Consider the following 21,218-nt stretch of genomic DNA (forward strand, 5'->3'; position numbering starts at 1 on the left):
CCAGCTGCCACTTTCTGGCGTCGCGCAAACCCACCAAAGCAACCAGACACGGCGCTGGGCGCCAATGCTGTCGTTTATTGCGCGGAATGGGGTGTGGGTTAATGGGGCATGGGGGCCGCTGCTGCCTCGGCTCGTCAGTACATTCATGGCGACGGCGGGGACCCAGCCTCGCCCCCACGCCGGCTTGGCCGTGAAGCCCACCCCTGGGTGCCCGAGGAAGGTGACTCGGACGCGTGGGCAGGGGCCAGGCTGGTTATTGCGTGAGCTTGCCGGGCTGGGGCAGCGGGAAGCCGGCGGGCCGAGTATTGCACTTGATCCATATTCCTCCTCGGCCAGGGCCGCCCCGTCCCCGTCCCCAATTGGGGCTGAGGCACCGAGGTGATCGCGCCCCTCCCTCTCCCGTGCGCGGCCGCCGCTGGGGCAGGGGCGATGGGGGTGGGCGCAGGGCGATGAGGGGACAGCCGGGCGCAGGGCCGCCCGCCGCCTAAGCTACCTACGTCCCTCTATGGCTTCTGCACGGGCACGGGCGGGCGGCGCGAGGCATGGCTTTGGTGTGGATGACGGCCCCGCCCGGCCCGCGGGGCGGCGCGCAAGGGTCACAAGTTGGAAGAGAGGCGCGAGCGCGCAGAGTCCAGGGGGTCCAGGCCACCGGCAGCGCCGGGCGAGGCTGAGTCCCTGCGGTCCGGGCTGGGCGCGGCGGTCCGGGCGGTGGGCGCGGGCGCGGGTCCCAGGCGCGGCGTGGAGCTGCTGGCCGGGCGCGTGGAGGCCGCGGGGCTGGGCGCGGGCGCGCCGTGGGGCAGCGAGGGCTGCGAGGCGGACAGCGGGCGTGAGGCGCGGCTCAGACGGCGCGCGGGCAGTGCGGGCCCCACACGCGTGGCTGGGGAGCTGGGTGCACCGTAGGGCGAGGTCCGCAGTGCCCGAGGACTGGAGGGCGCGGCCGGGGGGCTGGCGGCGGGTGGCCCTGGCGAGGCTGCCGGAGGCGGAGGCCCTGGGGGTGCGCGGCGCACGAGGCGTGGGGAGCCGAGTGCCAGGGGCCCCACGAGCGGGCGCGCCACCTGTGGGCAGAAGCTCATGGCCACGGCTTGCTGCAGCGTGGCGATGGCTGAGGTGACCTGCGGCGGCGGCGGCGGTGGGAAGAGCCCCACGCGCTGACCCAGCTCCGCCTGCTGCACCATCTGCCGGTCGTACTTGACGATCTCCTGAATGATGGCGTTCTCCTGGTTGTTGAACACGCCCGAGCTGAGGTCGTGCTGAACCTTGTGCAGCAAGATGGAGTTCTTCTTGCCTGCGGGCGAAGCGGGAGTTGGGGGTGGGTGTCAGCGCTAGCCTGGGCACCTGCCTATGCAGCCAGTGTGAGCACAGCACCTACTGTATACAGCCAGCCGCACGGCCTGCAGCAGGCATGTTCTCGGCACCCACAGGTGAGGGGCCTGTGTAAGCTCCAGGTACTGAGTGCCTGCCTTGTGGCAGGTGCAGGTTAATCGCCTGCTGCGTACTGCAGGTGAAGCAAGTGTATCCTGAACAGAGTCCCTGTCGTGTGCAGGCGTGTGTGAGCCCCTGCTGAGTGCCCTCTGACCCACCCTGGCACACTTGATTAGAGCCACTGTCTTATTTCCAGACAGGGTTTCTCTGTGTAGTTTTGGAGCCTGTCCTGGATCTCACTCTGTAGACCAGGCTGGCCTTGAACTCGCTCTGTAGACCAGGCTGGCCTCGAACTCAGGGAGATCCATCTGCCTCTGCCTCCCAAGGGCTGGGATTAAAGGTGTGCACCACCACCGCCTGGCTACGAGTCATTGTCTTACCATCCGATTCCCCGTCATCATCAAGGGCTCCACCTCTCCCTGCCCCACATGCCTGACACAGGCCACCAGCCTCCTTCCAGATGTTGCCACCAAACCTAGACTATTCCACGCCCCTAAAGTGCCTGGTTTATTGCACCGGAGCTGTTCCCACCAAGCCCTTCCTGCCTCTGCCCTCCAGGCCTCCTCTTCACCCCAGGAGGACATCTTGCCCTGTGTCACCTGGACACTCCTCAGCCCCTTGTGTATGCCATGCCTCCACCTCCCTGGGTGCCTCTCAGGCAGTCTGGCAGCTCACCGATGCGGTCCAGGCGGTCAATGGCCACGGTCTCGAAGGCACGCCGCATCATGGGGTACTCCTCCAGCACCTCGTTGAAATTATCGACACTCAGTGAGTAGAGGCGGCAGTAGGTGTCGGCCCGCACACTGGCCGTGCGCCGGCCCCTTGTGAGCAAGCAGATCTCTGCAAAACCAAGAACGGGGCCTCAGCTGCTGCACCGCACACAACTCCCCACACCCCACACCCGCCGCCGCCGGCTCAGAGCCTCCCGGGACCTCCCCAGGCTGCAGCTGTCCAGATCTCCCCCTTGCCGTGGGGTGCTCACCCCCGAAATAGGAGCCGTCGGACAGCTTCATCTCCTTGTTCCCCTTGGTGAGCACGCTCACCACCCCGTGCTGGATGAAGTACATCTTCTTGCCGATGGTCCCCTCTCGGATGATGTAATCGCCGGGCTGGAAGACCTCGAACTTGAGCTTTGTCAGCATGGCGGTGACGAAGTTGGGGTCTGCGTTGGCAAACAGCGGCATGGAAGCCACCAGCTTCCGGCAGTTGAAGTTCACGATCTCCTGTGGACGGGAGGAGGGTGGCTGAGTGACGGGCTCCTCTGTGCCAGACCTGGCCCCTCAGCTCTATCCACTCCCTAGGCCGATGCTGGAGGCCTGGGCTCGCGACACACAGGGAGGCCCGAGTCCCCACACCACCACGGAATGGCTGACGCTGGACTGGGCAAGGAAAACATGGCCTCTTTGTAGATAACAGGACCACAAACAAACAAACAAACAAAAAGGATCAAAGGAGGGGCCCAGTGGACAGAGCTCTCTCCTGGCATGCACGAGTCCCTGGGTTCCATCCCCAGCATGGCATAAATCAGGTCATGCAGGCCTGTCATCACAGCACACTGGAGGCAGGAGGATCAGGAGTTCAAGGCCAGCCTCACCTACACAGTGAGTTCTAGGACAGCCTGGGCTACTGGAGACCCTGTCTCAAAAACCAAACTTCTGAAGGAGGCCGCGCCACGTGTGACCTTGGGCCTCTTAGGGCATCCATTCTCTCTTAGTTACACACGAAATGTAATCCTGGCCAGGACGCTCCAGGCTTGTGCTTTATACAGCTGGATCTAGTCAAGGTCACTGCCAAGGACACAGCAAGAAACTCATGGGAAAGAAGACCAGACTCCGGCCGGGCGTTGGTGGCGCACGCCTTTAATCCCAGCACTCGGGAGGCAGAGCCAGGCGGATCTCTGTGAGTTCGAGGCCAGCCTGGGCTACCAAGTGAGCTCCAGGAAAGGCGCAAAGCTACACAGAGAAACCCTGTCTCGAAAAACCAAAAAAAAAAAAAAAAGAAGACCAGACTCCATGATTCACCACAGGGCTGGGGTTGTGAGCTGAGGCCCTGCCAAGGAGGGAGTCAGAGGAGCACACGAGAAAGCAACTACGAAGCCAGACAGGGTGGCCCAGGCTGTCTCATCCCACAGACTCGGGAGACTGAGGCAGGAGGATTGCCACGAATTTAAGGTCACCTGTGCTGTAGAGTGAAACCTTGTCTAAAAAATAGAAAAGAGGGCCGGGCGGTGGTGGTGCCCACCTTTAATCCCAGCACTCGGGAGGCAGAGGCAGGCGGATCTCTGCGAGTTCGAGGCCAGCCTGGTCTACAGAGCGAGATCCAGGACAGACACCAAAACTACACAGAGAAACCCTGTCTCGAACCGCCCTCCCCTCCTCCCTGCAAAAAGCTTTCCTTTGGGCTGCTGGTAAAGTTGTGGAACTGGAGATGGATGCCTACAAACCCATGTACTTCGCAGCCTGTGAGCTCCATTCACTACAAAGGACCCAGTGAGAATAACTGAATCCTGTTGAACATCTCCAAGGTCATTAACCACAGGCTGCTTCCCGGGATGTCCCCACACAGCCCTGGGCCCCAAGGCTCTGCACAGGGACCTGGCCTCCCAGCCTTGGCAGCCTCCTCCTGTAATTCCCTCCGGGGGGCCTGGCCGTGCCCTCAGCTGGGATCTAGACATCATGCCCTTGCTTCAGCCCACCCCGCCACGCTCACCCACGGACACTATCGCTGCTCTTCGCATCCACTGCCCCGACCTCACCGGCTAAGACTGGGGCTGAGGGCTGCAGTCCCAGAGCCTATGAATGGGACTTTCCTTGGAAATGGGGTCTTTGCCAGAAAGACAGTTATGGTATGTACTCACTCATTGGTGGATTCTAGATATAAAATGAACAATCAGACCACAACCCATAGAACCATAGAGGCTATATATATATAGCATGGAGGTCCGTAGGACGACTGTGGCATATAATAAATTTCAGTTTTACTCAATTATTGAAAAAAAATAGCCAAATGAATGGAAACACATGAACTATGAACCAAAGACTGAGAGGCTCCCAGCTGGATCAGGCCCTCTGAATAGGTGAGACAGTTGATTGGCTTGATCAGTTTGGGAGGCATTTAGGCAGTGGGACCAAGTCCTGTGCTCATTCCATGAGTTGGCTGTTTGAAACCTGGAGCTTATGCAGAGACACTTGGCTCAGTCTGGGAGGAAGGGACTGGACCTCCCTGGACTGAGTCTACCAAGTCGATCACAGTCCTCGGGGGAGGACTTGTCCTGGAGGAGATGGGAATGGAGGGTGGGCTGGGGGTAAGGGGAGGGCGTGGGAGGGGGGAGAATAGGGGAACCCATGGCTGATATGTAGAACTGAATGGCATTGTAAAATAAAAAATATATATCACAAAAAAAAAAAAAAAAAAAAAAAAGGAAATGGGGTCTTTGAAGAACCATACAGATGAAGCCAAGCTTCGGGGGGGGGGGGGGGGGGGCTTTCCGAGCACCGGTAAAGGGGTAGGGAGAAAGGCGTTAGCCACGCAAGCGTGGGGATTGGAGTTCGTCTTCAAGACACGGGTGAATCGCTGAGCTCCTGTGTACGCTTGGTATCCCGGGCCTGGGGAGGCAGGGCCAGGATCCTCGGGGCCTGCCTGCCTAGCCAAATCACCGAACTCCAGGCTAGTGGGAGACCGTGTCTCAAAAGGTGGCAGCTGGTGTTCTCCAGGGCAACACCCACGCTGCCTTCCGGCCCCTGTGCATCTGGTACACCAGACGCATGCACGTGTGCATTTAAAAAGGAGATGGGATGCAAGAGGTTCCTCAGTGGTCAGGAGCGTTTGCTACTCAGGGGCTGCGGGTTAAGAGGACCGACTGCTCTTCAGAGGACCCGGGTTCAATTCCCAGCTCCTGCATGGCAGCTGACAACTGTCTGTAACTCCAGTTCCAGGGGATCCGACACCCTCACACAGACATACGTGCAGGCAAAACACCAATGCATGTTAAAAAAAAAAAAAAGAAAAGAAAACAAGAAAAAAGTTGCTCAATCATGAGGGCCCTGAGTTTGATCCTGGCCAGCACCCATGTCTGGTAGCTCACAAACACCTGTAACTCCAGCTCTAATGGGTCAGACACCCTTTTCTGGCCTACATAAGTACCTGAACACACCTGTGGGCACACATGCACACACGCACACATGTAAAGTAGAATCTTAAAAGGTGGGGGGGCTGGAGAGACTGCTCAGTGGTTAGAGCACTGGCTGTTCTTCCCGGGAACCTGGGTTCCATCCCCAGCACCCACATGGCAGCTCACAACTGTCTGTGACTCCAGTTCCAAGGGATCCAATGTTCTCCTCTGGCCTCCACAGGCACCACATGCAAGCAAGGCATCCACACACGTGAAGCAAGTGTGTGGATGACAGGAGGGGCAGAAGGACCTCCCCAGGGTCTTGGAGGGAGCATCCTGCACACAGATGTGTATGTCACGTCCTGCACCTGGGAGACTGTAGCTTGGTGTCTGAAGCTGGCAGGCGGGCAGGTGTTGGCCAGGGCAGCCCTGGGAGACTTCCCAGGGGCACCCACAGCTGGTCAGACCCGATCCGTGGGACCCTGGGTACAGGTGGGTGTGTGCAATGTCGGGGTGTGGCCGAGACTCCCCAGGTCCTGTGGCCACGGCCACCTCACCTCACGCAGCGGCCCGTTGAGCTCCCCAAGGATGCTGTCCTCGTCAAACATCTTCCCCTGGTACCGGTGTTCATAGTAGTCGTGGATTTTTTGGCGGAAGTCCGCGGGCAGCTTGTGGAAGGACATGTACTGCTCTACTTGCTTGTACTGTGGGGAGGAGAGCAGGGTCAGTGTTTGCCCCCGAGACTGGCCCAGACCGGCGCCACCCAGCTCGGGGACACACCACCCAGTCCAGCCCGGCCCAGGGAGATGGCAAGCCCAGCAACACCAAAGACAAATATGTTTTGTTTTGAGACAGGGTTTCATGTAGCCCAGGCTGGCCTCGAAGCTGCTAGCTAGCCGAGGCTAACCTTGAACTGACTGTCCCGCCTCTACCTCTCTCTCATGACAGACGTGTACCACCATGATAGGTTTATGACGCTGGGGTGGGACTCAGGTCTTCACAGACACTAGACCGGCCAGCACTGTAGTCACACCTTCCCCAGGCCCTCATGCTTCATTCTGTTGTGTGCAGTAGGGTCTCACTCTGTAGCCCAGGCTGGCCCGGAATTTGAGTTCAGCCTCCTGAGCGGTGAGATGACAGCCTGAGACGCCATGCCCAGTTAGCAGATAGAGTTATGTTTAAACCTGAGTCTGGACCAGTATTTAACCTCTAACCTCATCACTAGGCAGGAGGGTCAGGAGTTCAAGGTCGTCCTTGTCATAGAGTGCGATCGAGGCCAGCATGGGGTACACCATGTCTGTCAAAATGTCTACTGGGCGGGCACCTTAGGGTGTCCGGCTCAGATCTGAGGCTTGGTTATCTGTGGAGTCAACATCAGCATGCATGCTGACTTCCATCCAAAGCCTGCCCCTGGGACCTGGGGAACCACACAGAGTCAGCCCCTCCCCTGCAGGGCTGGGGTGTGGGTGCCAGGCTGTCCCCGGCCCCATTTCTAAGCCGCAGCTGCCCTTATCTCAGCAGACCCCGTGACGGCGGGTGGTGGCAGCACCCGCTCATGTTTGGGTGTAAGACGGAGGCTTCCGGACGCGGGTGCCTGGCACAGAGCCTGGGTGACCCGGCTGGCACTGTAGGGGGTGGGGAATTGAGACCCATTGCAGAGGGCGGGGCTGCAGGTGGCGGAAGGCGCGGCCCCTGCCCTTTCGGCTGCCGCATGTCCCCAGCGCCAGCCTGGAGGACGCACTCTGTGCAGAGGACAGACGGAAATGGCTGGTAACGCTACTCTCTGCGAAGGCTCCCCCTGCTGCCCAGCCACCCCCATGTCACTGACACCCCAGAATGCTCAGAACCGGGCCCCAGGGACTGGTCTGATTGGCTCCGAACCACACGGGCTCCTGTCCCCTCACCTCACTTACGCCAGCCGGGTCCTTTCTTGACTGTGTCCTGAGCGCTGCCGGGAGCCCTCAGCACCAGCATCCTTCCCCACCCCAGTCTCAGGGCAAGTGCCCCCTCTGACCTTCTCCTGGTACTGGCGCCGGGAGGAGTCCAGGGACTGGATGAGGGCCGTGGCGTGGCCGATGAACATGGCGTAGCAGGTGGCCCCCACGATCATGCTGAGCATGGTCAGCCAGATGTCCGTCATGCTCTCGGGCGCCTGCCGCCCATAGCCGATGCACAGCATGTGGCTCATGGCCTTGAAGAGCGCGAAGGAGTAGAGTTCGCTCCACGAGTGATTCTGCAAGGTCAGCGGGGATGGCTGAGGGGGGTCCCTGGACCCACCTGCCCACCTCCCCGCTGGCACTCGAGGGGGGTGAGTTCCCCGCGACCAGAGAGAACCAGAGGGGCACTTGCAGGGACGGGCCTGAGGGTCGCACCCCACTTCACCTCCCCCCACCGCACGTCTGGAGAAACGAAGCCACAAAAGGGCTGCGCTCGCCAAAGCAGCTTCAAGGTCAAGGGTGCCAGTTGCAGAGCCCTGGAACACTGGAATAACACCCGAGGGGCAAGGAGGGGAGAGGTCCGCCCCTGGATGTCCTCAGTTGACCCGGCCAGAAAAGGGGGGGCACCGGGCCCGTCCAGGAAATGGAACCGCTTGTGCAGGCAGCAGCGGACAATAGGCTCCTCAGCAGGGGCAGCTGTGCCCGGCTCTCGGGAGGGGCGCCTGTGGGTTCTCCCTACCCGGCTTTTGACTCCATTGATGCCTGTCTGCTGTGTGTGTCCCTGTCCTGGGGTGCGACCCTCGCTGTAGACCACATTCACACTTTCACAATTCCAGGCGTGCAAACCAAGGCTTCAGGGGTGCTATGCAGGTGCTCATCACTGAGCCCTATCCTCTACCCTCACTGGGGGATTCTGGGCGGGGCTCCACCCTGACCACGCCCCCAGCCCCTCACTGGGGGATTCTAGGCGGGGCTGCACCCTGACCACGCCCCCAGCCCCTCACTGTGTGGGGGGGATTCAAGATGGAGCTCCACTGTTGTCACCCCCAACCCTCTTTTTACTCTGTCTTGCTACCCATGAACTACCATCCTACATCTGCCTCTCTTAGCAGCTGGTAGAGACTCCTGCCTGAGCTGTACAGCGTCTTTTTAATTGTCTGGATGCAGACCCTGGGACACCTACTTGGGGTTGTTACTTCTTAGAGCTGATGGTAACAACTTTCCCATCTGAAGGTTGTTTTGTTTTAAATACATTTACATAAAGACAAAAAGGGGGTCTGGAGAGATGGCTCAGCGGTTAAGAGCACTGGCTGCTCTTCCAGAGGACCTGGTTCAATTCCCAGCACCCACACGGCAGCTAACAACTGTCTGTAACTCCAGTTCTCTGGGATCTGACATCTTCACACCAATGCACATAAGAAAGTTAGATGCATCATTAAAAAAAAAAAAAAGACAAAAAGGGAAGCTGGTGGCTGGTGTGGTGGTACGCATCTGCCATCCCAGTACTCTGGAGGTAGAGGCAAGGTGATCACAAGTTCAAGGTGATCCTCAGCTACCTAATGCATTTGAGGCCAACCTGGGCTACATGAGATGCTGATTACAAAATGTAAAGGGCCTGGATTGATGGCTCTGCAGTTAAGAGCACTGGCTGCTCTTCCAGAGGACCCGGGTCCAGTTCTCAGAACTCACATGGCAGCTCACAACCACGTGTGACTCTAACTCCAGGGGATTTATTTGATGCCCTCTTCTGGCCTCTGAGGGCACTGCACTCATGTGCATATACCCACACACATAAACATAATTTAAAACATAACAATAAAATAAACCTAATGTGAACTCTTTTAAACACACAAGTAAGGGGGGCTGGAGAGAAGGCTCAGCTGTTGAGAGCACTTGTTGCTCTTGAAGAGGACCCTAGCTTAGTTCTCACCACCCACATCCGTAACTCTAGTTCCTGGGGTACCTAATGCCTTCTTCTGACCTCCATGGGTGCACATATACACATGCAGGCAAACATACACATAAAATGAAGTAAGTCAGCCGGGCGGTGGTGGAGCGCGTTTTTAATCCCAGCACTCAGGAGGCAGAGGCAGGCAGATCTCTGTGAGTTCGAGGCCAGCCTGGGCTACCAAGTGAGTTCCAGGACAGGTTCCAAAACTACACAGAGAAACCCTGTCTGGAAAAAAACCAAAAAATCTGGTCCGTGGTGGCGCACACCTTTAATCCCAGCACTCGGGAGGCAGAGCCAGGCAGATCTCTGTCAGCCTGGTCTACAAAGCGAGATCCAGGACAGGCATCAAAACTTACACAGAAAAAACAAAACAAAACCTTATACAGAGAAACCCTGTCTTGAAAAAAACCAACCAACCAAACAAACAAACAAAAATCCCCCAAAAAAGTCTAAAAAAATTTTGGGGTGTGTGTGGGGGGATTTCAAGACAGGGTTTCTCTGTGCTGCCCTGGCTGTCTCTGTAGCCCAGGCTGGCCTCGAACTCACAGAGATCCGCCTGCCTCTGCCTCCCAAGTGCTGGGATTAAAGGCGTGCGCCGCCGCTGCCAGCTACGTAAAACATTCCTTTAAAGTAAGAAGAGCGCGGAGTAGCGTGTCTGTGTGACACTGAAAACTGGCTCCTGGGGACACTGGCAGGCGTCAGACACCAGGACCGGCGGGCTGAAGGGCCCCAGGGGCGCTGTCGGCTTTGGGCACGGGGCAAGTGTGGGGGTAGCTGAGGGGCACTAGTGGGCACAGGCGTCACAGCATGCGGGAGCCGCTCTGCCCACAGAGGACCCTAGATGGCGCTGGTGGGCACAGGGCACAAGGGCAAGTGGGAGCTGCGCTGTGCTGGGGGGCCCCAGGGGGCGCTGTCGGGCCGGGAGCACTCACCACCATGTTGTTGATGGACACCCAGCAGTCGCTGGGGAAGTCTTGCAGCATGGGCACCAGGAACTGCAGGCAGCCGTCCCAGTGGCACAGCAGGAGCATCATGCTGATCAGGTTACAGATGCGCATCACCGCACTTGCCAGGTCGTAGGTCATGTGGAAAATCTGAGAGCGGGCATGACCATGAGAGCCCCAGACCCTCCTCTCCTTCTGTCCCTGCCCCACACCCTGCTTGCTGAGTCCTGTGACCTTTTTGTCCAAGGTTAGTGAAATCCTCTGTACCCTCCCCCAGCCACTTCTGTTCCGAATTCCACCTAGCCTACCTCACTCAAGACCCCTCTGGAATGTCTGGCCCCATCCTGCCCAAGTTCTGTCTCCACCTGCCAGCCCCTCTGAGATCCTCCCAGTGGCCAGGGAGGCAGGAACGGGTCAGAGTCAGGGATCTTGAATTTGGGAGTTGGGTAGCTGGAGAAGTCTGAATGAACCTCCTTCCCCTACATCTTACAGGAAGGGGCATGTTAACACCACGAGGCTGTCTGAAGGACTCCCCAAAGTCCAGTGTCCTGAAGGTCCGTGAGGGAGGAGGGGATCCATGGAGGTCCCCAAGACTGTCTGTCCTCAGGCCTGTTCCTGAGCCTATAACCACAATGTGAGACGCCTAACAATGTGCAATGCACCACTTACCCCATCCCTCTGCAAACCTTGCTCCTCATCTCCCTGGGGCCCAGCTCTGGGCCTTCCATCGCAGGCAAACCTCGCTTCCCTGAAGGCTCCCATAGTAAGGGTCTCATCCACTGCCCTTGGCAGCTCCTCCCTGCAGCCTTGGTCCCACAAGGCCGCCCCCCCCCCCCCACCTACAGCTTTGACTCTGCCCTAAGATGCCATCTTTGTTCCCTGTAGAGGCCTTAGCCCTGCCTGCTTCCTCTTATGGTCCTCAGCCTTGGCCACACCCACAACCGAAGGCCCTGTGCTCCCGGAACTGGTATCCAGGTGGGCTCCACATCCGCAGCTCTGGCCCTGCCCAAGCGTGAGGTTCTCTCCCTGCAGCTTTGACCCAGCTAAACCCCAAAGCCGCAGCCCTGCAGCCCCAGTCTGTTTCTTGTGATCCCTGCCCCTGCCAAGACCTCGTACCCACAGTACTGGTGTCCATGTCTCTCATGCGCACCCCAAGTCAAAGCCCTGGCCCTAAAGGCATGGTCACACCTATACCTAGGACCCACCCTCAGATGATCCGCTCGACTCACAGAATAGACTTTGGCCCCACCCAAGCCCAAGGTTCCACCCCCACCCCCACCCCCACAATCGCACACCTAAGGACCCCATCTCCAAGCCCTAGACTTAGTCTTCAACATCCCTCGTGACCACGCCCCTGCATCCTTTGCCTGGTCCACAGTCGAAGCCCCACCCACACCCGAAGCCCAGCATCCCTGGACTCTCTATCGCTGGTGGCCCCAGCTTCAATTATAGCCCTAGTCCTGCCCAAGACCACGTCGCTGGGGTTCCGCCCACAACTGGTCCACTGCCTGCCCCTCACCTCCTCCCACTGGTGGATGTAGCGAATGAGCCGCGATAGACGCAGCAGCCGCAGCAGGCTGAGGATCTTGGTGAAGCGCACGATGCGCAGCGCGCGCGCCGTCTTGTAGACCTCAGAGTCAATGCCTTTCTCCACGATGAGGAAGATGTAGTCCACCGGGATGGACGACACGAAGTCTACCACAAACCACGTGCGCAGGTACTTTTTCTTTATCTTCTCGGGGTCCAGGATGATCTCCGTGTTGTCCTCAATCACAATGCCAGTACGGAAGTTCAGCACCAGGTCCATGAGAAAGAAAGTGTCCGAGACCACATTGAAGACGATCCACGGCGCGGTGGTCTCGTCCTTGAAGAACGTGATGCCCACTGGGATGATGATGAGATTTCCCACCATGAACAGCAGCATGGTGAAGTCCCAGTAGAACCTGGGGACAGGCAGGATGCTCACACCTCCCGGCCTTGGCCTCGGCAGGCGCTCCCTCCTCCCCAGCCCAGGGTGTTTCGGATACCGCAAAACCCTGAGGTGGTCTCCAGAACTGCAACCTTAATGTGGTCTCCGGAACCCCAAGCCTGAGGTGGTCTCTGGGACCCCAATCCTGAGGTGGTCTCCGGGACCCCAATCCTGAGGTGGTCTCCGGGACCCCAAGCCTGAGGTGGTCTCCGGGACCCCAATCCTGAGGTGGTCTCTGGGACCCCAACCCTGAGGTGGTCTCTGGGACCCCAATCCTGAGGTGGGTCTCCGGGACCCCAATCCTGAGGTGGTCTCTGGGACCCCAACCCTAATGTGGTCTCCGGGACCCCAACCCTGAGGTGGTCTCTGGGACCCCAACCCTAATGTGGTCTCCGGGACCCCAAGCCTGAGGTGGTCTCTGGGACCCCAAGCCTGAGGTGGTCTCTGGGACCCCAACCCTGAGGTGGGTCTCTGGGACCCCAAGCCTGAGGTGGTCTCTGGGACCCTAACCCTGAGGTAGGTCTCCAGCAAAACTAATGTAGTTTCTGGGATCCCAATCCAAGGTGGTCTCTCTCCCTCTGGGACTCTAAGGTGGGTCTCCAGACCACAATCCTAAAGTGGTCTCCGGGACTCCAGGTCTTGCTGTGTAGCAAGGACTGGACTTCCTCAAAGGAGCCTCCTGACCCCAGGCAGCCAGGGTCCCTCTCTCTGGCCCACTCTGACCTTGCCTTGAAGGTACCTCCAGACCGCAGAGAAGACTCAAAATAGATTAAACACTTCACATGACCAGAGAGGGACCATGTGCCAGGTACAAATCTGGCCTTCAAAAGGGATGGGAGCCAGTGGGTGGCACACCGCTGGGCATGGGTGGGAGGCTAAGAGCCAGGTAGGGTACATGGCAGGGCTTCTAGCAGCTTCTCTTCTCCACTAAGAGCTGCGGGGCCCGCACCATGGCGAGACCACAGCTCTTGTAGGGCTCAGCTGGTCACCTCAAGAAACACCTTGGAGAGCTAAGCACGGTGGGCACAGGTGCCATCCTAGTGCTGGAGAGGAGGCAGGAGGATTCAGAGTTCTAGAACTAGGCCAGGTGAGGTGGGGGACCCTTACAATCTCAGCACTCAGGGGGGAGATGCAGGGGCCTCTGTGACTTCCAGGCCGGCCAGGGAGACAGGCCAGACAGAGAGAGACCCTGTCTCCAAACAAACAAAAACAGGAGAGGGTCTCCTCACACCTAGACAGTGTCAGCCCCTTGTGTCTCCAGCGGTCTGTCGCCAGCCCTGGAATTTGGGGCTTCCCACAGGCACAGAGCCCACTGTTTCTAGAGCACACAGGCTGGGCACTCGCCCGAATCAGCTCAAAGGAGTGACGTGCATCAGGGGTGCGGTGTCTGGAGCCGCTGTCTCAGGGCCCGCCTGTGAGCTGGCTCCTTCTGCTGGCCTGCACCTCAGGGGCACAGTTATAAACACCATGCCCAGCGGGCGACCAGCACTCCACGTCAGAGAACTGAGCTCAAGGAAACAGTCCAAAAAAAGAGAGAAAAAAATTAAAAAGTGATTTGTACTGGGGCATTCTCAGCAGCTCAGATTGTGAGAGCCAATGGCCGGACAACACCCAGAGTCTCCCAGTCCAGCCTTGTGCCCGCACCTGCCAGGCACGAGTGACCTTGGGCAAGCTTCTCCGTCCCCTGAGGACCTCAGTCTTTTCTCTCCTCAGCCCGTATAGGGCGAAGCCCTTTGGGGGAGGATTTGGGGATTCTATCCATGTACGATGTCCCTCACAAAGCCTCTTGGTGGGGGAAAAAGACCTCTGGAGCTGAGGGCTAACACTCCTGGAGGTAGGCAAGGGTCTCTCAGACCTCAAGAGCAAAAGCAAATAACAGATTTAAAGGTTGTTTTTTGTTTTTTGTTTTTTTGTTTTTTTTTTCCTTTGAGATAGGGTTTCTCTGTGTAGCCCTGGCTGGCCTCGAATTCACAGAGATCCGCCTGTCTCTGCCTCCCGAGGGCTGGGATTAAAGGTGTGCACCACCACCGCCCGGCTAAAACTTTTCATTTTAAATTATGTGTATGTTTGTAGGTCTAGGGTGGGGACTGTCCTGCGCATGTGAGTGCAGAGGCCAGAAGAGGGTGTCTGATGCCCCAGGAGCTGGAGTTACAGGAGCTTGTGAGTCAGCCCACCGAGTGAAAGGAACCAAAGCCTACTTCTCTTCCCAGCCATAAATAACTGCTTTAAATTTGGCCACGAGTCTGGACAGCATTGGTGGCTCAGACCATGATGAGAGGTCCTGTTCATCAACAGACGCTCTGAACTGCTGCTCTCCGTCATAAAGCTCGGCCTCAACCTCTCCTTTCTGGATTGAGGATGCCTTCTCTTTGGGGGAAGAGCCAGAGTAAAACAACGAAGAAAGAACAACCAAAAGTCCACAGGACTAGAAACCAGCAGGGCAACCTAGAAACCACCATTGGTGGGCACAGTAACCGTCTTTGGCGGTGGGGAGCTGGCAACAACTAAGGGTGGGCCAAGAAACCACCAGGGGGGCCTAGAAACCACTGGGGGGGCACTTTTCAAGGGCGATGGGAAGGAGGCTCAGAAACGATTAGAGGGTGGGTCCTGACAGTCTGCAGAGCACAGCAGGCACCTCTTTCTAGGCCGCAGTCACGCACACACTTCTCTTTGTGTGTGTGTGTGTGTGTGTGTGTGTGTGTGTGTGTGTGTCAGGGCCAGGCACACTGCCCACCGAGGCCCAGGGATTGCCAGGTGGGAAATGGGGCCCGGGACTAAGGCTGTCCTCTGTCCCCAGTCACTCTGTCCAGGAACCTCCCTCAGCGACTGCATCTCCAGGCCACATGGCATGGCCTGCTTTCTCCCAGGGACAGAGGAGACAGAACAGTGGTGGCTGTCCTTGTGGCCCTGGTAGGGTGGAGCCCGCCCACCTGCTCTAACCCAAGTGTTCCTAGCTTTCACCCTCCCTAGTCAACCTGGTCCCCACAGATACAGTCCAAATGGGTCTGAAGTCCCACACCGAGGGAATCAGGACAGGCACATCAAGAGCCCCAGGACTCCGGAGGTCCCCTCCCCCACCCCGTCTCAAAGCCCCTAACCATGACATCTAGTTTGAGGAGACAGGACCTGGCATGGCGGGTCGTCCAGACTCAGCTCAAACTTCTCTCTCAGGCTGTGCGTCCTTGAGAAGCATCACCCCCACCTTCTCTAGGACTCCAGGGATTCTCTACGCCATCCCCAGCAGGGAACACTTGGGAAGTTGAGGCCAGAGAGTTCAAAGACATTTTTAACTACATAATGAGCTTGAGGCCAGCCTGGGCTACATGAGACCTTCTCAAACAAAACAAAACAAATTCCCTAATAAACAATGAGTCCTGATGACGGCCCAATTCTGTGAGGACTCTCAAGCCCCCGGCTCAGGGGTCAGATCCGTTGGGAAACAAGAGAAGGAGTCTCTCTCGCTGACCCTCAGCCTGAGCCCTCTCATATCCATAGGTGGATTCTGGATGGCGGACACCAAATGAACTCTATTCTCCCTCAGCTGCCCAGCCATTCTCAGCTCCAGAAGGGAAACTGAGGCCCATAGATGATGGAGTAATAGAGAAAAGCCCCTTCCATTCACAGCTGGGCACTGCTGGGGTGGGTCACAGTCCCATTGGGACAGTCAGGGTCCTAAGAGCTGCTCACTGCGCCCTCCAAGCCAAGGTCAGGCTTCCGTGGACCAACCAGGGCAGCCACATCTCTCCAGGCAGACCCGAGATGGAGCCAGAAGCCGTCTGGGATCACAGATCCCAGCAAAGCTGGAGGGATTAGAGGCCGGAGATCAGGGATTACGGGCCAGGCTTGGACAGAGGATCAGGGCCTGAGCCCACTGAGTCCCCAGAGCAGGTGTCAGGATTAGGGCTGGAAACCCGGTGGGAAGACAGCTGGAGTCCCAGGTGCAGGATTTGTAAAGGCCCATTATATGCCAAGCACCAGGGACACAGTGACCAGGGACAGCAGATAGCCACACACAGGCTGCATGCTCCCCAACTCCCAGCTCCTGTGGGGGTGGGTTAAGGAGGAAATGTCCATCAGGAAGGATTGTGCTCAATGCCAAGGTGTGAGAGATGGACCTGGGTTGTGTTGGAGGAGGCTGCTCGGAGGAGCTGGCATTCGAGAGCTGATGGTGTGGGGGAGAGGTGGTTCCTGGGCAGTCAGAACAGCAACACAAAGACTCTGATGCCAGTGTGGGGCTTCCCAGGCGGAGGCAGAGGGACCTGGAAACAACGGAATCTGCAGAGGGCTGAGATCCCCACCTGGTCAAGGAGACTACAATCTGTCACTCAACTCAGGAATAACGTCAGGGTGGCTAACAGGGGATGGGGTCATCCGACACTGTGCTTGAGTGTGTGTTGGAGGCTGATGAGGCCATGCCAAGGAAAGGGGTCCCCTGAACACTGAAAGGATAGCCTTGGGGTACAGGAAGAGGGGGCCTCACCCCTCCCCAAAGACTTCTTTCACAACACTGAGAGTTTCCGGGTCCCAACCCCATCCGGGAGGCCGGTGCATGCCCAAACACCACATCCTCGATGATAATGCGATTTATTCTAGGGCCTTGATACAGGGCCCATTTCCAGGGATTTGCATGCAGGAAGCAACGTCCTGACCTCACACTGACCCCTGGCCATCTCGTGGGAGGGTGTGGCAGGCTCAGAACCGGCGCCTACAGGTCTGGAGTGGGTCTAACAGCTCCCGAGGACTGTTCGGCTCTCTCCTCTCACTTCCCCAGGTATCACACCCAACTTGAGCATGTGAATCCAGACCTGGTACACTTTCCCCAAGCCCCCTCAACCCTGCTTCTCCATAGAAGCTTCTAGAACCTTCTCAGGGCCAGGGCTGATTCTCAGAAGAACCAGGTAGAACTGGGTGGGGTGGCAATTGCCTGTGATCCTAGCACCTGGGAGGATGAAGCAGGAGGATTACTGTAAGTGGGAGGTCGGCCTGGCCTACAGAATAAGAGCTCAAATGGGAGGTCAGTGGGTAGCATACTCTCCGAGCATGCACAAAGCCCAGCTCACAGTTCCAGCAGCACAGAAGCCGGGCTTGGGGGCACACTCCAGTCATCCAGCACTCAGGAGGATCAGAAGTTCAAGGCCATCCTCAGCTACATTTTAAGAAAACAAGTGGAGGCAGTGAGAAAACTCACTGGTAAAAGTCACAGCTACCAAAACCTGACAAACTGAGTTCAGTCCCTGGGACCCACAGGGCAGAAGGAGGGAAGTCACTCCCACAAGTTGCCCTCCCTCTGAAGAACACATGGGCACCGTGGTGCCCCCACACACAATGCACAAAGGTAAGAAGAATTGAAATAATGATAATTTTTAGATGTCTGGGCACAGCTTGGACAAAATTCTATCCAAAAAGGAGGGGGGTATTTAGAAGATCCTTTCAGACAGCATCGGACACCTGCCCCTTCCCCCACAGCACAACCTCCTCACATCTTAGGAGATGGAGGCAGAGAAGCCTAAAGTGGTCCCTAGGCACCCTGCAGTCCTAGGGCACTCTGGGACAGAATTCTGCTAAGAACTTGGCACCCCTAGGTCCCTGTGGACTGCATGGTGCAGGCAACTGGTGCCCAAGGGCTCTGACATCCCAGCCTGCCTGCCTCCCTCCATGCCTTCAGTGACTTCTCCTGCCCCTCCTGCCTGGGCGGGGAGAACCGGTTCCTAGTCACCAACCAATGAAGTCCCATTCGGATGTCAGGCCTGCCTGCCAAGTCACAGGACCGAGCCACTGGGGAACCAGGTCACAGCCAACAGAGAGAGGTGCTCAGGCCCTGGAAAGACACGAGGCCCCGCCCACTACTCTGCATAAATATTTTAAAGATATACACCATATATATGTACACACACACACACACACACACACACACACATTTCCTATCAGCCCACCAACCTCCTGAGACAACTATGACTGAATGGCTCTTCCTCTCCCAGCCTTGGGGTGGGATCTTCCTTTTTTTGTTGTTAAATCAATACAGCTGGGCCTAGTAGTGCACACCTGGGAAACTGAGGCAAGAGGACGATAAGTTCAAGGCTACTGAACAACTTAATGAAATCCTGTCTCGGGACAAAAGGTGGAAACTGAGCTGAGGGTGTGCATGTTTCATCAGTAGGAACCACCCAGGGAAGACCGAAATCAATCAATCAGTCCCCCTATTCATCACTAGTCAGCACTTGTGTGGTGTTTCCAATCGCCCCTAGAGGCTCTGAAGACCTGTCTTGGTCAACACAGAAGGTCCTAGATGGGACACAAGTCCCCAGACATGAAAGGTGGGTGGCCCCCTGAACCAGCCTTGAAGTTTGATGGCCACACTGACTCCTTTAACCCCAACTACAGCCTCTGTCCCTTCTGTTTGCTCACCCCCTATTTTACAATCTGGCTGTCCAGGCAAGACTGGTGGCCTTTGAACCCACCAGGGCTTAAAGCAGCCACGGCATGTACAGGTCCCCCAGGCATCTGTACCACAGGGCCTCAAGGACAGGAGCTCAGTTTCTTCTCCCAGCCTTCCCTCCCCATGCACCCCCAAACCGCCACATGTCACCACTGCGGCTAAGAACCCAAGCCTAGGGCCTGCCTCGTGTTCCCCACCTGTAACCTGGACATAAGGGAGATGCTGGGGTGGGAGGGGAGCGAGCAGTCCCCACAGGCTTTCTCTGGCTGGCTGGAACCAGACTGCGTTCATACTGGCCAACCAGGGAGGCCTGGCGAAGCTCTCTCTTCTGTCATCTCACAGGTGGGATCCAGCAAATGCCCAGGGTCCAATTCTCAAGCCTGGACGTTTGTGGAGCAAGACTGAGTCTGGCACTCAGGCTATGCAGGAATAGCTCCTGTTGGCCCAGAATGTGCTCCCCCCACCCCGCCCGCCCGCCCCAACCCCTGGGCCTCTTTCCCAAATCCAGGTTCGTGGTAAAGGTGGCATTCTGGTCTCAGGGAGGTTGTTCCTGGGCCTCTGTTTGCTCAATTATCAAGCACTAGAGATAAAGAGGAAGGACAGAACAGGAGCATCACCACTGAAACATCCTTGTTCAAGAGTCAGTGTCTCAGGAGACTCAGGCCTGGGGAACAAGGGACCAGGACTCCAGACTAGCAGGAGCCTCACCAGGTCCCAGAGCTGTCCGTGGTCCTGAAACTTCAGACTACAGTTTTCCAGGATAGCGGAGCGCCCCGTCCACAAATCTACATCCCAACTGTCACCGAAGACAGGGACATTCTCCTGCATTCCCTGCACGCAGCTCTCCCTACGGCCCGCGGGTGTACACCCACCCGGGACACACACGCGCACACACAGCTAGCATCCCAACAGGTACTTCTAGAGACCCACCAGCCACACCCCTAGGGACACGCCTCCTCTTGATCGGCGGGTACACGCCCCCCAGGACCCCTGCAGGCATCACATCGCAAGCTCCCGGGGAAAGGAGAAACAGATGGACACAAACACTCGGGTCGTGGCCCTGCGCCAGCGCCTACCGCTGCACGCAGCAGCCAACTCAGGCCACGTCCATATCCAAACACTCAGGATGTGTGGGGACTCGGGACGCACCCGCCTCAGGCGCAAGCGGAGACCGTGGGAACGCGCGGCGCCCGCTTGATTAACCCCCTCCCCGCGGCCTCCGGGGCGCGTCCTTCCCATGCGCCCTTCCTTCCTTCCTTCCTTCCTTCCTTCCTTCCTTCCTTCCTTCCTTCCTTCCTTCCTTCCTTCCTTCCTTCCTTCCTTCCTTCCTTCCTTCCTTCTCTTCTTTCTCTTCCTTTCTATCCATCCTTCCATCCTTGCTCCTGCTCCGCGGCCTCTGGGCGCCCACGTTCCCCTCTATTCGTCCTCTCCGCTCCTCTGCGCTTAGACCCTGGCCCTGCGACCGCGGCGCGCGCCCACCGCAACGAGGGCGCGCGGGAGGGGGCGCGCCGGGGACCCCCTCACCCCAGGCCTCTAAAAGGGCGGAGCCTCGGCACATCAGAGTCCCTCGGGGGCGGGTCCGGGGCGCGCCCGAGGTCACCGCGAGGGGACTGCCGCCAGCCCCGGCCCTGTGCCCCGAACTGCCACCACCCCGAGGTCACCATCCGGGACGCGGCGCCCCGCCCCCTCCCGGGCGCGCCAAGGACGGGCCCCTCCCGGAGGCGGCACCTGAAGTCGCTGTAGGGGTGGATGATCCAGGCCCCCGCCGACTTCACGCGCTCCTGCTCGCGCTCCACGGCCTTCTGGCTGCCGAACATCCGCAGGGAGAACTTGTTGACGCCGGGCTGCAGGAGCGCCCCGAATTGGCGCTGCAAGAAGCTGGCCTGGCTGCCGCGCGGCTCGCCCGCCGGGCCCGCCTCCTCGCTGCCCGCCTCCTCGGCCGCCGCGGGCCCCGAGGCCGCCCCGCGGCATGAGAACGACACCTTGGGGCCGCGCGCGGGGCCCTCGGGGCTGCACTGCGGCTCCCCGCGCCCGCACTCGCCATTCGCGCCGCCCTTGGCCGAGCTGGGAGTGCAGGAGCTGTCGCGGCTGCAGAGCCGGGCGCGCGGGCCGGGCTCGTCCACCGGCTCCGGGTGTGAGGGGGTCGAGGGGTTCGGGGGTGGCGCGGGCGGTGGCTGAGGCTGAGGGGGCGCGGGCGGCGGCGGCGGTGGCGGCGGCCCCGGCGCGGGGGTCGCGCCCGGACTATCGCCGGACCGCCCGCCGCCCCCGCGCGCATCCATGGCGAGGCGGCGCCGGGCAGTGCGGAGCGGAGCGGCCGCCGCCGCCGCCGGCCGAGCCCGAGGGAGGGCGGAGTCGGGGGCGGAGCCTCTTCGCGCGGGGGAGGGGCGGGGGCGGGAGCCCCGCCTCCACCTGCGCTACCCCCACCCCCACACGGGGATGGATGGGGGA

The 21,218-nt window shown here is 58.7% G+C and overlaps 1 protein-coding gene across 1 annotated transcript; it reads right to left on the reverse strand.

Moving 5' to 3' along the window:
* Positions 1-60: 60 nt before the first annotated feature.
* On the reverse strand, positions 61-21,064 carry Hcn2 (hyperpolarization activated cyclic nucleotide gated potassium and sodium channel 2). The gene is made up of 8 exons (XM_076558794.1): positions 20,499-21,064; positions 11,885-12,308; positions 10,354-10,515; positions 7,548-7,766; positions 6,091-6,237; positions 2,405-2,645; positions 2,098-2,262; positions 61-1,285 (listed from the first exon to the last, which is right to left on the reverse strand). The coding sequence occupies exons 1-8, from the start codon at positions 21,047-21,049 to the stop codon at positions 597-599; spliced, it is 2,598 nt and encodes an 865-aa protein (XP_076414909.1). The 5' UTR covers positions 21,050-21,064; the 3' UTR covers positions 61-596.
* Positions 21,065-21,218: the final 154 nt, after the last annotated feature.

Source organism: Peromyscus maniculatus, chromosome 22, assembly GCF_049852395.1.
Source record: "Peromyscus maniculatus bairdii isolate BWxNUB_F1_BW_parent chromosome 22, HU_Pman_BW_mat_3.1, whole genome shotgun sequence".
Lineage (NCBI taxonomy): Eukaryota > Metazoa > Chordata > Mammalia > Rodentia > Cricetidae > Peromyscus > Peromyscus maniculatus.

What these genes read in the sequence shown, in the direction of transcription:
- Hcn2 (XM_076558794.1), bottom strand. Translation starts at nt 21,049, where the DNA reads ATGGATGCGCGCGGGGGCGGCGGGCGGTCCGGCGATAGTCCGGGCGCG. An exon ending in CACCCCTACAGCGACTTCAG is followed by an intron (nt 12,309 to 20,498) that starts GTGCCGCCTCCG and finishes GCCTGTCCCCAG; the next exon opens with GTTCTACTGGGACTTCACCA. An exon ending in TGACCGCCTGGACCGCATCG is followed by an intron (nt 1,286 to 2,097) that starts GTGAGCTGCCAG and finishes CTTCGCCCGCAG; the next exon opens with GCAAGAAGAACTCCATCTTG.